The sequence below is a fragment of the Prosopis cineraria genome, unplaced genomic scaffold (assembly GCF_029017545.1).
Source record: "Prosopis cineraria cultivar Desert tree isolate PC_DT_omini unplaced genomic scaffold, ASM2901754v1 PC5, whole genome shotgun sequence".
Classification (NCBI taxonomy): Eukaryota; Viridiplantae; Streptophyta; class Magnoliopsida; order Fabales; family Fabaceae; genus Prosopis; species Prosopis cineraria.
In genome coordinates, this window is record NW_026555336.1 from 1,549,144 (window position 1) to 1,565,754 (window position 16,611).

The window sequence follows — 16,611 nt, forward strand, 5'->3', positions numbered from 1 at the left end:
TCCTGACGGTATCATTTATGCCTGCCAAAATAAATTTATAATAACTTAAGGGTGGGGTAGTGAAAAGAGAGGATTATCAAATTTCTTAAACTATTCTCCCAGTCAGAAAAACTATTATTTTTCACTTATATTTTTTTTAAGCAAAATCACTTATTTTAATAAATATTTATTATATATTTTTTAAACCACCTCTCATAATTTATATTAACAAAAAATAAGTAATGTATGCTTATATTGATTAGTATAGGGTATTTTAGTTTTTTTTTATTTTCACATATAACTATTATATTTAACTAATTTTTTTAAGATGTATGATATAATAATATATATATATATATATATAAAATATAAATGGAAGGAATATACGAGTTATGATGAGTATTAATAATAAATATATGAATCCTACTTCAGTTCAAATTTTCAGCTATGCTAGTTTACGAAGTATGAATCCTTTAACCTAATCTAAACCAGAATTCTTTATCAAACGTCTTCCTTCAACTTGGACTATATACCCATTCTTGGCGATAAGTTGCTTGTGTTATATACATTTGACGTCTTTGTTGATTGACATGCTTCCAACAAAAACGATCCATCATTTGTAGCGTTGAGTAGGGGTGAAATAAGTTAGCTAAATCAAGCTTTAACCAAATAGACTTAAACCTGTGTGGTAAATCAAATGCTTGAATCTGACCTGAAATATATATAAGCTTTTTTCATGACTCAAGTTTAGGCCTATCTGAAGCTTGGTTTAACCTGAAAACCTATTTAAAACGCCTACTTAAAAATAAACCTTTTAAATAAACTCACATTTTAATTTTAAACATTTTAAATATACTTTAAGATTGTTAGGCCTTATATATGTGATATATATATATATATATATTACATATAATATATATATATATATATAACCTGATTTATGAATTACAATATATAATAATTAAAAAGATTTACCAACAACAATACAATAATAAAGTAATAACATGAAAATCAATATATAAGTCTAATTTAATTGAAAATATAACTAGAGGTTAAAAAGAATAAAATTGATTAAAAATTAAATGGTGAAACTGCTGATGAGTGTGTAATATATTACATTACATGTGTGTGTAAATAGGCTAACTTTTTGAACTCGTAAATTAAACCTTAAAAAATTGGGTCCAGTCTATTTAACTTAGGCCTGAACTTGAACGTTGGCTTATTTAATAGCTTAGACTTGAAATATGTTAAGGTGTAGGCTCCTATCAAGAGTTTAGTCTATTCCCAAACTTTACGTTTGGAATAAGGCCATGGAAAATCTATTTTTTTTTTTTAAGTAATTGCAGTGCAGCCAGAAGATGTTAAGATTCTTTTCTGGTCAAAGAACTATTGTTTTTAAAGAGCTGTTCACCATCCACTGGACTGAGGCCTGGGAACTCGCGTGCGGAACTGATGACCTTAGCCCCAGCAATGGATTGCTCTACATATCTATGCCCCTGCGCCCAAGGAATAATCCGTGGAATAACAGATAATACATGCCGGAATTATAAGTAGACGGCAATGAGAATAAAGGATTAGAGAAGGGAATGCTTAATTTAGATCTAAATCAACCCATCACTTCCTTTTACTTCATCTCTGTTTCCCTTAATCCAAACATAACCTAGAGCATGGAATAATCAAGAGGACAATGACTTGAGACCTTGACTGGAGCCAGCAACAGTAATCCAGCTATTGCCAGCTTCCTTAAATAACCCTTTTGTGCTCATGATATTTCTCAGTTCATCAACACAATCCCACCTTCCAATGGCTGCATAATAATTTGATACAAGAACAATATTGCTAGCTTTACTAGGTTCCAACTCCAAGAGATGTTTTACAGCGAATTCACCTCTTTTAGCATCCATGTTAAGGCTACAAGCATTCAACAATGCTATCCATGCACCTGCAGTAGGCTTAGTGCCGAGCTCCATCATATGGTAATATATAGACCATGCTTCATCCACTCTACCAGCTCGACCGAGGATATCTATGAAGCAGGCATAGTGTTCTGGACCTGGTTCAAGACCGTATTTTTCCCTCCCCAATTGAAAACATTTTCGTCCTTCCTCCACCAACATAGAGTGACCACAAGCTGATAAAACAGCTAGAAAAGTTACCAGATTGGGCAATACCATAGTTCCGTTCTCACTCATCTCCTCAAACAGCATAACAGCTGCATGCCCATGCCCATGGTTCCCATATGCATCGATCATACTTGTCCAGGAAATAACATCTTTTCGACTAATTCTATCAAACAATAATCGAGCATGCAAAATCTCACCACATTTTGCATACATGTCCAACAAGACATTGCATAATTGTGTGTCAGAAGTGAAATCCTGACGTATAGCAACACAATGTATCTGTTTTGCTATCCTCAAATCCGAATTCTCAGAGCAAGCTGCAAGGGCGCTGGTGAGCGCAACAACATTAGGTTTCATCATACGCATGACAGAGAACGCCTCTTCGTACCTTTGATTCCTTAAGCATCCAGAAATCAACGAGTTGTGCATCATGTCGTCTTTTGTACAATTCAAAGTATTAAACACTTTCAAAGCTTCGTCGATCTGCCCAACACTTGAGTAGAAGTCAACAAGAGCAGTACTTAGTACCACCAAATCACGACCCATGGAGACCACCAAACCATGAACTTGCTTGCCCAGTTTCAAGGCCTTAAGAGAGGCACAAGTTTTAAGCACAGCACACAAAGTAAACTCATTAAATTCCACGTTCTTCCCCCTCATTGCTATCAAAACACCGAGTGCTTCACGAGGAAGATCATGCCGGAGAAGATTCGAAAGCATGACATTCCAAGTCATTACATCCCTGTATTCCATCTCTTCAAAGACCTTCAACGATTCGTCCATAAGACCATATTTGGAATACATGTCCATAAGAGCAGTTTCGATCACAGTTCCAGAATCAGAACCCGTTTTGATCATCAAAGTGTGGACTTGCTTGCCACGCTCTGGATTAGGCAACATAGAACAGGCACCCAAGACAGGAGTGAAAGTGTAAACGTCAATGTCGGAACGCACGTAACGCATACGGTAAAAGATTGCCCAGGCCGTGGCAGCATCACGTTGGCGAACATGCCAGGTAATAAAAGAGTTGACTGCTGGAAGACACCTTTGAAGCATTTCATCGAACATGTTCAGGGTGTGCGCATGGCGATTCTGAAAACGCAATTGTTTTGGTGAGGGGGACTGGATGAAGGAAATGAAACCAACATTTTGAAGAATGAAGTGAAGGCACGAAAGAGAGTATCTTTAAGGATTGAGGGCCCCATTGGTTGGAGGAAAAATGCCAAATGGAAAAGGAGAGATGGTTACACTTTCTCCAGATTCGTGTTTGGTGCACTGCTTCACATGTACTGTTCATGCCTTCGTTCTTGCAGGAATGACTTCACCTCCACCTAACAGAAAGGTGGATCCTTTGGCCAGCGGAGGGAGCGCGCTTCGTCACGATGGACAGTGCGTTGGAAAGCCTTCTTTTTAATCAGAGCACGTCATGACATTTCGAAGTCGGTCTCTTCGTTGCTCGCATTTCTCAGATTCTGCTGCTGACAGACACGCTTTAACATTCAAGAGTCAAGAGCGATATTGATCGCAAACTGATGTTTGGTTATTCACAGAAATCCGATTTTAATAGTCTGGTGTTTCCTTGCACCTCCAAGCATATTTTTCTCATCAAACATCTCTTAAATACTGATTTCGTGTGTTATACTAGTTTATTACTGATACTATATTTAAAAAGAAAATAAAGGTGGATTTCATGGTGCATTATCGGATGTAAGGTACTGATAAGGTCATATTGCCTTAATATTAGTTTCCTCAATGTGCAAGAAACCAAGAGATATATGACACAAAAATATTGCCTCCTTTTAGAATTAGAAATACCCAGCGCACCACACCTCATACGAATGTCTAAAAATATGATATCAAACCGATTCTACTTCCAAAGTATCTTGTTTATAATTTCGATTTACTTAGCTTCGTTGCCAGGGAGAATACGTAATGCAACCGCTGAATCAAACATTATAGTATACTATTAAAAAAAATAAAAGGAAAAATGATTAAAAAAAATCCCAAAAAAAAATCAATTAATTTAACTTAAGTTCCAAGACTTTAAAAATTTGCAAGTTTCACTTTTAATTTTATAACTTTATTGTGCTAAATTTATAAGTTAAAAAATAAACAAATTTAATTTTCCCATTAAAATTTAAAACATAAATTGCAAATTCATCATTATAAAATTTCAACTGAAATTTCAAAATTGAGAAACTTGAAATTTAATATTTAAAACCTAAGTTAAATTAATTGATTCAAAACTTCTATATGTCATTCTCACAAAAAAAATAGCAGAATTGTTATTCACCAATTGATGCATTAGCCGTATCGCTTTAACAAGTGAAACTACGACGCTGCAAGAAAGAAAACAGAACAGCAATGTCAAATGACTCCATCTACTGACAAGTCTCTTTGTCCGAGCAACCAGCAAAGAAACCTTATCAGAAGAGTAAATACATTTCAAAACAACTGAGAATTGGAGATTTGCAGATTTGTCCGCAGATGCCTGAAATCATATCTAGATTCCACTGTTGTTGTTTGTTATCGATCAAGCAATATTTCTAAATTGACGGTATAAACTGAGCATAGCCACGGATCAAATATTTGCATCATAGTAGGATATTTGTGACATCAGCAACAGCCCACGATTATTGAAAACAAAAGCAGCTGCTCTCCACTAGTTGCAAATTACAGAGATCCACTCACAGCAAATCTCAAAGAAATCCCTAACGGAAGATTTAAGAGGCCTTTGGAGGAGGAAGCTCTGATGGAGTTTCCCTAACGCCCCCTAGCATTGAATCATAGTCCTCCTCACCTCGGGCAAACTTCTTGCGGACAACCTTCTCAAATTCAGCCGCATCCAATGGTTTTGCGTTCTCAGCAGCATGAGCGTGAGCCAAACTGGCATAATTTAAAGCTGACTGAGCAAAGAAGGCCATTTCATTTTCTGTTAGCTTTCTCAAGAACCTGGCTGGATTACCTCCCCAAACCTACAACAAAACCTTAATCACTTCAGCTAGTCTCCAAGGATCAAAGACGCATGAGAATTACAACACAGGAATCACAAAAAGTAAAGCTGAACCCCTTTCAAACTGTTCACTTGAGACCAGCTTGGATCATTGGGAATGCTCTCTGTCATCAATTCAACACGTATAGGACATAACCAGATGTCCAGATCTAACTATTCGACTGCGAGGGTTCAAAGTGCAGACTAGAAAATATTTTCTTTCCCTTAAAAAAACAAATCAAACAGACCTCCCCATAAGGGATCTTTGTGTTCTGCCTGACAAGAGCTCCAGCAGCAACCATGGCATGCTTCTCAACATAGACACCATCAAGCAAGGTTGCACCCATGCCAATAAATGCCTCATCCTCAACAGTACATCCATGTAACACAGCGCTATGACCTATGATGTTCAATGGAGACAAAAGTCAAAACATTTAGACAATACTTGCAATAAAATTACGCTCAACGTCAACACAATCACAATTTACCCATGAGTCTGTCACTAACCTACAGTGACATTATCTCCAATGATAGTTGGTAAAACCTTCCCACTCAAATTTGACTTTGCCACATGGACAAGAGAATTGTCCTGTATATTGGTTCCGCATCCAATACTAATGCTGTTAGCATCACCTTCACAGGTTCACACAAAAAGTATCATTAGATGAAAGTAGAAAGCAACAGGTGGGGCACATAAGTATTTAAAAATGCAAGAGAGCAAATTGGCACTCAACCCCATGATATATGTACTGAGTATTTACATATATATGTGTGTGTGTGTGCGTGCACGTAAGGGTAGGATGGATAAGATATTTGTCCTTGATACTCCATAAATGCAAATAATGAGACTAAGGACTTTTTTTTTTTTCCCAGCTAGTTGTCATCTATCCTATTCTCCTAATGACAAGAGAGAAGGAGAAGTTAGAAGCATTAATGATTACTCCACCCTTCAGACAAAAATTAACTGCCGAGAAACGGATTGAAGAAATCCTTCTCCGTATTTTTTGCCAGTTCTGTTCAGTTATTTGTCTGATCATGATGACCAATTCCCAACCCCCCTCGCTTTCACCCCCCCTGGCAGGTATGTGTTTTTAAATTTTGTATTTTTTTTTTTTATGTTACCGTTTTCAATAACTTTGCTGAGGAGGTGTGGATAAGATGACGTTATACTGTCTAACCTTAGCAGCATGGTATCTAGGACTGGGTTGATATTAAGAACAAAAATCTATATTGCTCAGCATTTTCTGCTCAAATATTTGCACAACAAACACAAAGTAGCTAATTCATTCCATATTTACCCAAGAAAATAAGCACATACGTTTGCACTTGATTGCCTATCATATATTATACCAAACCATGTTTGCAACAAAGGGTGGGAGAACTTAACATAATGCGTTCAGCATGCAATGGGACTGATATTATGAGCTTATTCTTAATGAGTTAAGGATTGAATTACATCAAGGAATCGAGAATTGCCACTCAAATTAAATAATAAATTGAAGTATCAATGAACTAAAATTTTAGTGACTTAAGAGCTGGATGATGGTGCAATGTACCTCTCAGGACACATCCATACCAAATGGAAGAACCACGCCCAACCTGAACATCGCCAATAATGGATGCATTGGGGGCTACAAATGCTTCCTTGTCAACCACAGGAGCTTTGTCAAATACATTCATGAGAGTTCGATGCCTGGACACTGAAAAGAACCGCAAATTAAAAGGGGAAAAGTATAAAAAAAAAAACAGAGAGAAATCAAAGGAAACTCTGAAATGAGAGATAGCATGAAATGCTGTTGGCCAAGATGAAAAGATAGTTCAATTTTATGGCAGCGCAGCTAAATATATAATCTTTCAACCCTAGCTACACAACTAAGCAGTACGAAAGACAAAACTGCTGGGGAACATAGAATCTGTTGCCTTTAAGAGAATCATGCATGATTAGAAACGGAAAGATTTAAAAGCACCATATATTGTAAGGTAGAACCATGAGAATAAGGACTTTGAAAGCCATTAAATTAAAGACTTTGAGGTAACAGTGCAAAAATTAGATTCCAAGTTCCCTCATTTTTTTCCCCGGGAGGCAAAATGGAATAATAAAGGAGGGGCTTTTAAACACATCTCCTGGCACATTGACCGCAAATGATCCAAAAACAACAACAGTATTTGGCAGGGATCGATAGTTGTATAAATAAAGACCAGATAAGAGGGAACGAGTTGCAATAAGAAAGAATATCAGGAATCATGAGGACGTTCTAGGGTTTCAGAAGACTGAGGTGGGAGGGGGGAGAAATGTGAGACGTACGCTGTTCTTGGAAGTAATAGTTTCCCTGAAGACGGGAGCCAAGGCGATCAAGGGCCTGGCCCGTCTCGCGGATCCAGAATCCGACAGTGTAGAACGCTTTACCCAAGGTTGCCATCTTCCTGTCCTCGGATTCCAGCCCAGATTAAATTCTGATCAGTTTAGGGATTTGAGGAGTTGAGCATCAGTTGAGAAACCAAAGCATTGAGCAACAAAAACATCAACAGAGAAAATGGTAGAGAATCGAAAATGTCGCCCAGACAGTGGGAGCGGGAGAGAGCACTAGACACAAGACGAAGCTCTTCTTCACACCTATCTCCCTTGCTGCTCTCCACTTCGCAGGAATGAGCAGCAGAATCTCGCCACGTGTCGTGTTAACCTCACCTTGTGAGCACCACGTGCTGCTATTAATTACTTTTTTCCTTTTTTACCTTCTTTGCCAACACACGCACTGCCGTTGCTAATTTGCCACACAATCGGATTCAGTAATTATCACAAGCCTTGAATTTTATTAGAAGTTAGAACTCTTGAGATTTATATTTAGGTAGACGATAACATTTGAAAACTAATAGCTATAATTGGCATGGGGGGCTATCTTGGATTAAAAAAAAAAAGTAAGGAAGGATATATATATATATATACACTCCCTTCATTTAAAAATATGAGCATTTTTTTTGAAAAATTAAATATTCAAAAATATAAAATATTTTTAATTTTTTAAAATATAATCATTAAATAAATTATTTTATATTTATTTTACGGTGAACAACTTAGGAGTAAATATAGAAAGATAAAGTTAATTTAAAGATAAATATGTTGCTATATGTGAAAAAGTGGTGAATGGATACATGTGGCTATGAATTAAAATGAAATATGTGATATATTATATTAAGTGATATAATATGTTTTAGTTTCATATAGTTGCATGTAATAATTATTAAGAGCGAGTTGTTTTGTTACTAAGATTTGTATCTCATCCCTATGGTTATATTTTTACAGGATCGGGCAATGATCAGGGTAAAGGAAGATAGTCTAAGCCGGCTTAGAGTTGTTAAAGCCGTGTGAACTTGGAGTTTGTATAATGAATTAAGAACTTGTGTATATATGTGTATATGAATTGCCATAGGGTTGCATACATGTTTTGAGTAGTGATTTTGTGAAATCATAACCCAATTGTGTATATTTGTGATGGAATGAATTAAGAGCCATGATGTGGGTATGTTTGTGTTGAAATTGTCATTAATATTAGTGAATCTTAAGCCCATGTAAAAAATTATAATGGAATGAGTAATTTGGGGATAATATTGAATAATACATATGTTATAAATGTGAATGTATGTGCTTATGTGAAAAAAAAGGCCAAGTGGGTTAGGTTTTGCCAAGTTATAACAAATTGTGAAAGTTTATGAAATGTAAAAATTAACCGTTGAGGGGTTAAATTTTAATATATGCATATGTTTGTGGTATAATATGGTCAATCAGGCGTATTAAGTCTTTTTGAACTTTGATTCAAGGCCTTGTGTAGTTTAATGAGAGAAAGTGATCGATTTGAGCACTTGGGTGCACAAAATTTTTAGAAAAAGTGACTTTTTACACCCCGAGTGTCTAAATGTTGATCAGACCGTTAGATTGTGTCTAAACCTATCTCATTAATTAGCTTATGAGATAAGTTTTATGTGGGTGCTTGAATCACTCCGATTAAACATCGTATGTGAAAACGGCACACGTTAAAAGTTTATCATTTTACTGTCAAAATGATAGCAAAAATTTCAGATAGGCGCCACGGCATATGGTGTCGCATGTTGCAACGCATGGCATAGAAAGTTGGGCATGTGGCTCTGTCCCATGCTGTGGCACACGTACAGTACAACGCAGCGCACGGACCATTTTCCCAACTTGATACTGTGATTTTAAATACATACAATTGAGATAGAAATACTTACGGGTTGTGTCCACTATGCATTATACAAATGTGTGATTAGCTTTAGCTATATTACTCAAATGCATTATGGTTTTTTAATAATTTTGCGAAACAAGTTTTTGGCCAAAGCTTTTCAAATAACATATTTGATTACTGTGGTAATTTGTGATGTGGTAATTCTATTAATCTTCTCTTGTATTGAGTGAATACGGGGAAGGGTTACATGGAGAAATCTAAGTTCTAGTCCCTCGACAAACCATTATTTAGTTCCTCAACAAATTGTAGGATAAAGCTATACTCTCGTGCACCGGAGAGGAGCCTAAATATCATATGAATTTTTTTTTTCTACTCCTAACTCCTAGGCGAACTCCCACCCACTGATCATACCATATACGATGCTCACTCATTTACACATTTTCATTTCTTCGTTATCACAATAATCACGTTGGGATCATGATCGTGCGCTACCCAAATGAGCATCAAGTTTCATTTCTCTTATAGCACATAAACACAACATTTTTAATCTCAATTACTTATCTTTATCAAGACCATTATTCATTACTCATTCAAACACATTATAAACATGAAATTTACTCTCGAATATCACTTTTACAACTTGAAACTCATTTAGTAATCTCTTTGGCATGTTTAATGTATATCAAAGTGTTTAGATAAATATGAGGTTTCATTGCATGATATATTCATTCACAAGTCAAAATTTACATGTTTAACACACAATTCACTTCATATTACAATTAGTAAATAACTATCCAAAATAAGATTCTCCCAATTATCTCAAACCTTTGAGAGGTCAAATGTTTACCCCTCAATATAATATCTTCCAAGCTTGAATTCCCAAACCAAAATAGGTGTTCAAGAGTTCAATCTACTTGTCAAACTCAAACATGTAACTCACATTTCTCCACTTTTAAATTGCACAATGCCCACCTTGTATGAGTTTGAGCTTATCTATTGGATTTATTAACTATATTTAGTCCCCATTAACATTTATGAGTCATTAAACTCTTATTAATGGCATCATACTCCTCCAACAACCCACATTAATGAATTTTTTGGATATTTATGATGTCTAACAATTCAAGACACCAAAATCTATTATACCTAGGTTTAGATACTTCAGTCTCTTCCTATTGATTTCATTTAAATCAATAGATTGGGACCCATAACCTATATGGACCAAAAATCATCTTCCACTATTAAACCCTGATAATAAACTCATAAATATGGAAGGAGATGGGAGATTAAAAGGTATAATACTTACCTTGGTTGTTTGTAACTTTCAAAACACTCCCAATGTCATCCATGAACAAACTTTAATAGAGCTTGGCATACCTCTTCGTTTTCTCCTTTCTCTCCTTTCCAATTCTGTCTTAGTTTCACGATTGATAAATTACAAAAAATGACCATGTGCCATGACTAACAAACAATGCACTGCTGTATGTGTCATAGAAAAGTCCTTATTCTGCATCTGAAGTGTTTGTGTGTTGCAGTGGATGTTCTCCACATCGTGGCATATGGCACAACAACATTAATCCTTCATTTTCTTCTCCTTTTAATGCCTAGGTGGCCCAGCTTGATATTGGATCTACAATTAAGGCTAAAATACAATCGAATATGATTATTAGATCTTCCTGGACATACACCACCTTAACTTACTTAATCATCCTAATTAAGCTTAATAAATCAAGGAATTAAAAATTAGGATATTACAATTTCAAAATAGTTTTCCCACTTTATATGAATTCTAAAACCAACTCATACACCTGCATGCTTGTACATACATATATTTACATATAATTTCATAATTACACGTTTTTTTAAAACTCATATAAGGTCTAACAAGTTAATAAGTAAGATAAATTATTCAGTTATCTCAACCATTTTATTATCAAAAAAGGTTACTTGTAGTATTACAACACTTCTCAAGCTTCCTCAAGCTTAAGCAAGTTCCTAACAACTATAATCTACATAATTAAATACTAATCAATCATTATAGCTGCAACGTAAGCACTATCTAGCTCAATTAAGCTACCTACAACCTCTATCTTTATCATTGGCTAAACTAGCATGCTAACAATGTTCCTTTAACTTCATTTAGCTTTCATAAATTTAAACAACACCAATTTAAGGCCTAAATTACTCCCAACATGCAAATTTAAGGATTGGGTTTATCTAAACCCTAGAGCCCAACATTAAAATACCATAAACTCTCCAACTCTTGGTATAGAAGCTTAAATTCACTCCTAATGGCTCCATCTAAGTTAAGGGATTTGCCCAAATGCATCCACAACAAAATCTTCATCCAACAACACCCCACACCCACATAAATTTGCATATAGAAGTAGAGGAAAGGTGTAGCATGCTTATCTAGCTCAAACCAAACTTAAAATACTCCTAAAATAGTGTGAAACTAAAGCCCTAATAGAGCTAAGTCTAGCTATCTCTATTCTCCTTTCTTCCTCTTTTATTTTTCTATCTCTTATGCACCCAATTTAACCAAAATCAAATCCATCCATTGGGGCACATTCATATCTGCTATGATAGATGGCATAAAGGTTAAGTCTAGAGTTTTAGATCTGACTGACCCACATTCTATCCTAACCTATCTCCAAAACTACCCATTAGTCCAATAAACTTATTAGTAACCCAAAAACTCAATAAGCTCAATTATTTCTTTAATTTATTAATTTATCCTAATTTATTTTAATTAATTCCAGATTGAAAATCTTGAATGTTACATCCTACAACTATAATATAAAGGGAGAATAAGCCTTCTAGAAATTCCTTTTTTTTATGGAAAAAATAGAACTCATAAATTCAAGCATATGATGCATTTAGTAAAATATAAAAGTAAAAATTCATAATCTTTAAGATTTTTTATTATTAAATTACAATTTTGTGTCCTTTTAAAGCCTTGTTTGAGAACAAGGAGCAAAGAAAGCAAATAGAAATAGTTACTATGGAAAGAAATGCAACTGGCTTTGGCGTAATGCACCCGTTGGAGAACTTGTTTCTGTAAGCTAATTGGACGACCAGGTAAATAATTAATTACACTGGCTCAAATACTCATCCAAGAAAATCAAAGCCTTGGAGTTTCTTAATTAGTCTGTTAACACAACTAAAACAATTAACAATTTACATTCATCTTATTGTTATCATGATTGCTTGACCAATATTTTTCTGCTATTAGATTATACTGTTCATTCTCATCGATTGTACACACGATTTGGTATGTTTCTTTTGCTTTTGATATCGGGAACGTGTGCTCTTTCTCTTTTTCTCTCTGGGTTTATCTTTTTGTAATATTGATTTTTTTATTTATTTCGCGATTTTAACTTATAAGATCTTTCTCTTTTGTACTGGCAGAGCCGAGGCATGGTAATAGGACGACAGGTGCAAGAGGTAGCACCTCCTCTCATGATTACAAGATTCAGAAATACAGACCAACACTAAGAAAAGAAGAAAAGGAAAACTTTAAGAGACAAGTACTAGTGTAAACTTTGAAGTTTCGTAGTCTGTATTCTGATCTGAATTGTACATATACGTTTCTAATTTATTAAAAAAAAATTGTATTCTTTTTCAAATGTAAATCTCTTCATGACTATTTTTCAAAACATAATATGCAAAACTCCCTTCGGGTTGAATCAATTCTAGTGTTGAGCAAAGGGAACACAATTTTATGCCCTTGTCTTCACAATAATACTACTTTTCTATCATAGGAAATTGTCCTCAGTTGATTATCCCATTGAGAATCTTGGATTCTGCATCTGTGTCAAGCTGAAATTTCCAATCTCCTTTGATTTAGCAGATTAAGATGAGAAGGGAAGTCCATTTTTACTCACACATATTGCCTGCTGATAAAGCTCTTTTTGTATATGCCCATAAACTTGGCCACAAATTCTGCAGACAATTGCGTATCAGTCTTATTTACTAAATCAGTAAGTCTTTGCATTTATTTGTTATATGCAAAAATGAGCAATTCTGGTGCCATTCATGTTAGATTTTTGACAGAGATTAGAAAGTCTTGGATGTCTTTACCAGTTAACTTGGTTGCAGCTACAGTTCCAGGTGGGAGTCTTTTGTCCTGTAAAGTGAAAGCATGCAACTTGGTATTACTAATTCAGTATCATATCCATGTGAGATTCGAACTAATTTGGCATCATATTGCAGAAAATTTGATGAGGAAGAAGAAAGTCACATAATAAGCATGCCAGTAGTAGAGTTCCCTTTTTAATCTGGCTTCGATTTTTTTCAGAAGTTCTTCCACTATTTTCTGCATGTGTCATAACACAATCTATTACAAAATGGAAATAATGTTTTGGTAAAGGCTTATTTAGACATGAGATAAATGAGTCATCACCCGGAGAATTAGTTTTGGGTGGACAAAATCCTCGATCAGCTTCTGAAATTTTTCTCTTACTGAGATTAGGCTGATCAAACAACAAAAGAATAAATAAATAAATAAAACCATTATCTGATCCATTACAGTTTTGCTCCACACGTGGAGCTGCAAGAGATGGCTAGAAATTCTCCTTTTCATTTTGAAATTTTTGTACCATGAGTTTGATGGATCAGATAAGATCTCTGAAGCAATTCCTATTACAATAACCTCCCATCCAATTGAAATTGGTTGTTCTTCCAAAAAAGGATATCTGCGTGGAAAAGGACAGGCTTCCTTGACTGATGATGTAGAACAGGAAAACTGATAATCCAAACGAGGGTAAGAAAATTTATCCATCTATACGTTATATTTTCTCACTCTAATGCAGTAACACAGAAGTTGGGGAAAAAAAAATCTTTCGAGGTTCAAACGTGGTAATACAATTTGAGGGATTGTGCGGTTTCATCATTTCAGCATCTTACTTGAAAACTTTGCATGCCTCAAGAGCCATGATAGCTTGTCTGAGATTCTGATTAGATTTTGCAGCAATCATAGCAGCAAAATTCTTGGATAGATGAATGCCCTCCTTCTTTGCTATGTGAAACAGAACCTCCATAATCTGGGATTTTGGGGTTCCACATCAGTGTTTACAACACAAATTTTGTCCCTTTCTAAGGTGCACTCCATAATCCAACCTTCAAATACTTAAGCCAAACAAAAAGCAAAAAAAAAAAAAAAAAAGTATTCATACTTGGAGGGTGCTAGGTGGATGAACTTCAATCACTTTGAACAGGTTCCTCACAGATTCAGGAATGTCAATATCATCTTGGCAGCAGAGTACCAGTTTGCACATTTGGGAGTGACAGTCTACAATCCATTTGATTATCTGCTGGATATCCTGTTCTGCCTTGTCAACCCCATAGAGAACTATCACTGAGCACGGGAATTAGAGTAGGCTACTTATTAGCCTCACATACAATTATCAAGTAGAGTGCATCTCTATGCTTATATAGTACATGTTTTGAACTAACCTTGACAATCAGACTTGATATTAGAGTTGGCATTTTCGGGTGTTATTGCATAGATGCAGTTCATTTCCTTTACTAAACCCATCAAAGCATACTTAGCATTCTGTTCCAAATTTACGTTTAGTTCCACGTGATGACAGCTGCACGTTATTGGAACACTTAATTTCATGGGCCTGCCTTCCTGTCATTTTTACCCCAAACGATTAGTAACCATGAGATTCAGAAGTGATTTTAAATTTTTAACTACGGTTAGAATGAATAGAACATGGGGAATCTGTACCTGAAAGTTGAAATATCTTAAATTGTGGGATAACTGCACCAAAAGGTGTTTAGTAAGGTGAGCTTAAGAATCAGGAAGATATATACAAGAGAGGAGGTCAAGCCAAGATACAAACCTTCCAACACTCTTCGCCGTATATTTCTCGCAGAAGAGCCATTGCTAAGGCTCTTTTCCCTGAACCAGAGGGACCTTTTAGCAAAGTGTGTGGAAGTTCGTCAAGAAACACCTGAGTGAAAATCAGTTCAATTAGAAGTTCTAGCAAACCATATGGAAAATATTTTGAAACAAGTGTAATCCAACTTCTTAGAAATATTGCTGAAATTATATATATATATATATATATTAAAAACATAATTTTGGACCCTGTACTTTACTCAAGTTTTGCCACAGATCCTGCACTTTTTTTCAATTGTCTAGATCACTACATAGGTCCCTTCATGAATGGTATTATGAGGATTTAAAACACTGAAAAACAAAAGTATAAGAAACTAAAATATTAAAACAAAATTATAACAAAACTCGATTTTTCCTTTATTTTTTTGAAACAATTTATACATATGCTTGGTAAAAGTAGGTACTAATAGCGTGTCTGGGATGGCATTTGAACCACTGGTTCCAAACACACCCTAAATAAATCTCGTCTAAAATAGAAATTTTGTTGAAAATATTAAAAAAAGAACAAGAAGGAATTTGAATTGGAAGTGTATTTAAAGCTTACTAGTTCCTGGAGAAGTTGAACTTCTTGTTGGTGGCAAAGGAAGCCGCTCAGTGAAGTAGGCTGGTACTTGTCTGCCCAGAATTGTGGCAAGCTCTCCACCACGAACGCTCTCTCGATGAAAAACGCTTCATCAACACTCGGACGTTCTGGTGATTTTCTTGAGTTCTTGCATGAATCTTGTCCCATACAAGCAAACAACGCTCCTTTCTTCTTCTTCCTCTTCTCTGTAATTTTCCCCCCAGTATCCTCCCTGCTCCTGCCAGGAGAGCTGGAAACTGCAGTTAATGATGATGACGATGACATTATGCTTCGGACACTCTTGTCGATTCGATTTGATAAGAAAATAGCAGCGGATTGAATCGACCCTGTAGAACTTGTTGTTAATGAACTATGCCTTCGGGAATTCTTAGAAAATTCTGCCTCAGCTACCATTTCGTTGATTTTTCCGATTGAAGGACTTGTATGCTCTTCTTCAAATGTTTGATCCTGCTTTCTGCTACTACTTAGAGTGCCATTTTTAATCCCGTGATGTTTGATTCTCGAAGGCAGTGGGATTTCTTCTCGAAACCTCGCAGAATGCATCCTGTGATGCGCCATGGAGCTCGCAGGAATTGTGGGTGGAACAAACTACAAGGTATTAAGGAAAGCACACAAAAAGACCTGAGGAACGAGAGAGCGATGGTTTCTAAACGAGAAATCCTGGACGAGGAGCACTAAAATTCTTGTGTGACGAGAAAATATGCTTTTTCAGGGAACGTGCCTTGGTTATGTCACTTGTGTATGCTGGTATGTTTCTTCTTGAGGTTTTACGTAACGTGTCAAGACTCTAGAGTAGTCGGCGGGTTACTTGTCAATCACCACACTGG

General features: G+C 35.7%; 3 protein-coding genes across 4 annotated transcripts; all 3 read right to left on the reverse strand.

Moving 5' to 3' along the window:
• Window positions 1-406: 406 nt before the first annotated feature.
• Window positions 407-4,219, reverse strand: LOC129311214 (pentatricopeptide repeat-containing protein At5g66500, mitochondrial). The gene is made up of 2 exons (XM_054953340.1): window positions 3,351-4,219; window positions 407-3,194 (listed from the first exon to the last, which is right to left on the reverse strand). Exon 2 carries the CDS (start codon window positions 3,168-3,170, stop codon window positions 1,656-1,658), a length of 1,515 nt encoding a protein of 504 aa, XP_054809315.1. The 5' UTR covers window positions 3,171-3,194; window positions 3,351-4,219; the 3' UTR covers window positions 407-1,655.
• A 142-nt stretch (window positions 4,220-4,361) lies between these two features.
• LOC129311215 (gamma carbonic anhydrase 1, mitochondrial-like) lies at window positions 4,362-7,749 on the reverse strand. Its single transcript, XM_054953341.1, has 5 exons — window positions 7,400-7,749; window positions 6,651-6,794; window positions 5,602-5,727; window positions 5,343-5,494; window positions 4,362-5,077 (listed from the first exon to the last, which is right to left on the reverse strand). Exons 1-5 carry the CDS (start codon window positions 7,512-7,514, stop codon window positions 4,826-4,828), a joined length of 789 nt encoding a protein of 262 aa, XP_054809316.1. The 5' UTR covers window positions 7,515-7,749; the 3' UTR covers window positions 4,362-4,825.
• Window positions 7,750-12,918: 5,169 nt separating this feature from the next.
• Window positions 12,919-16,411, reverse strand: LOC129310371 (replication factor C subunit 3-like). Of its 2 annotated transcripts, XM_054952193.1 has the most exons (11): window positions 15,746-16,411; window positions 15,143-15,253; window positions 15,028-15,060; window positions 14,751-14,928; window positions 14,471-14,652; window positions 14,202-14,338; window positions 13,895-13,990; window positions 13,699-13,768; window positions 13,537-13,611; window positions 13,377-13,422; window positions 12,919-13,238 (listed from the first exon to the last, which is right to left on the reverse strand). In XM_054952193.1, the coding sequence occupies exons 1-11, from the start codon at window positions 16,340-16,342 to the stop codon at window positions 13,177-13,179; spliced, it is 1,587 nt and encodes a 528-aa protein (XP_054808168.1). In that variant the 5' UTR covers window positions 16,343-16,411; the 3' UTR covers window positions 12,919-13,176. The 2 variants fall into 2 exon arrangements, with proteins under 2 accessions (XP_054808168.1, XP_054808167.1); XM_054952192.1 differs by having other exon boundaries at window positions 13,699-13,990.
• Between the last annotated feature and the right edge of the window lie 200 nt (window positions 16,412-16,611).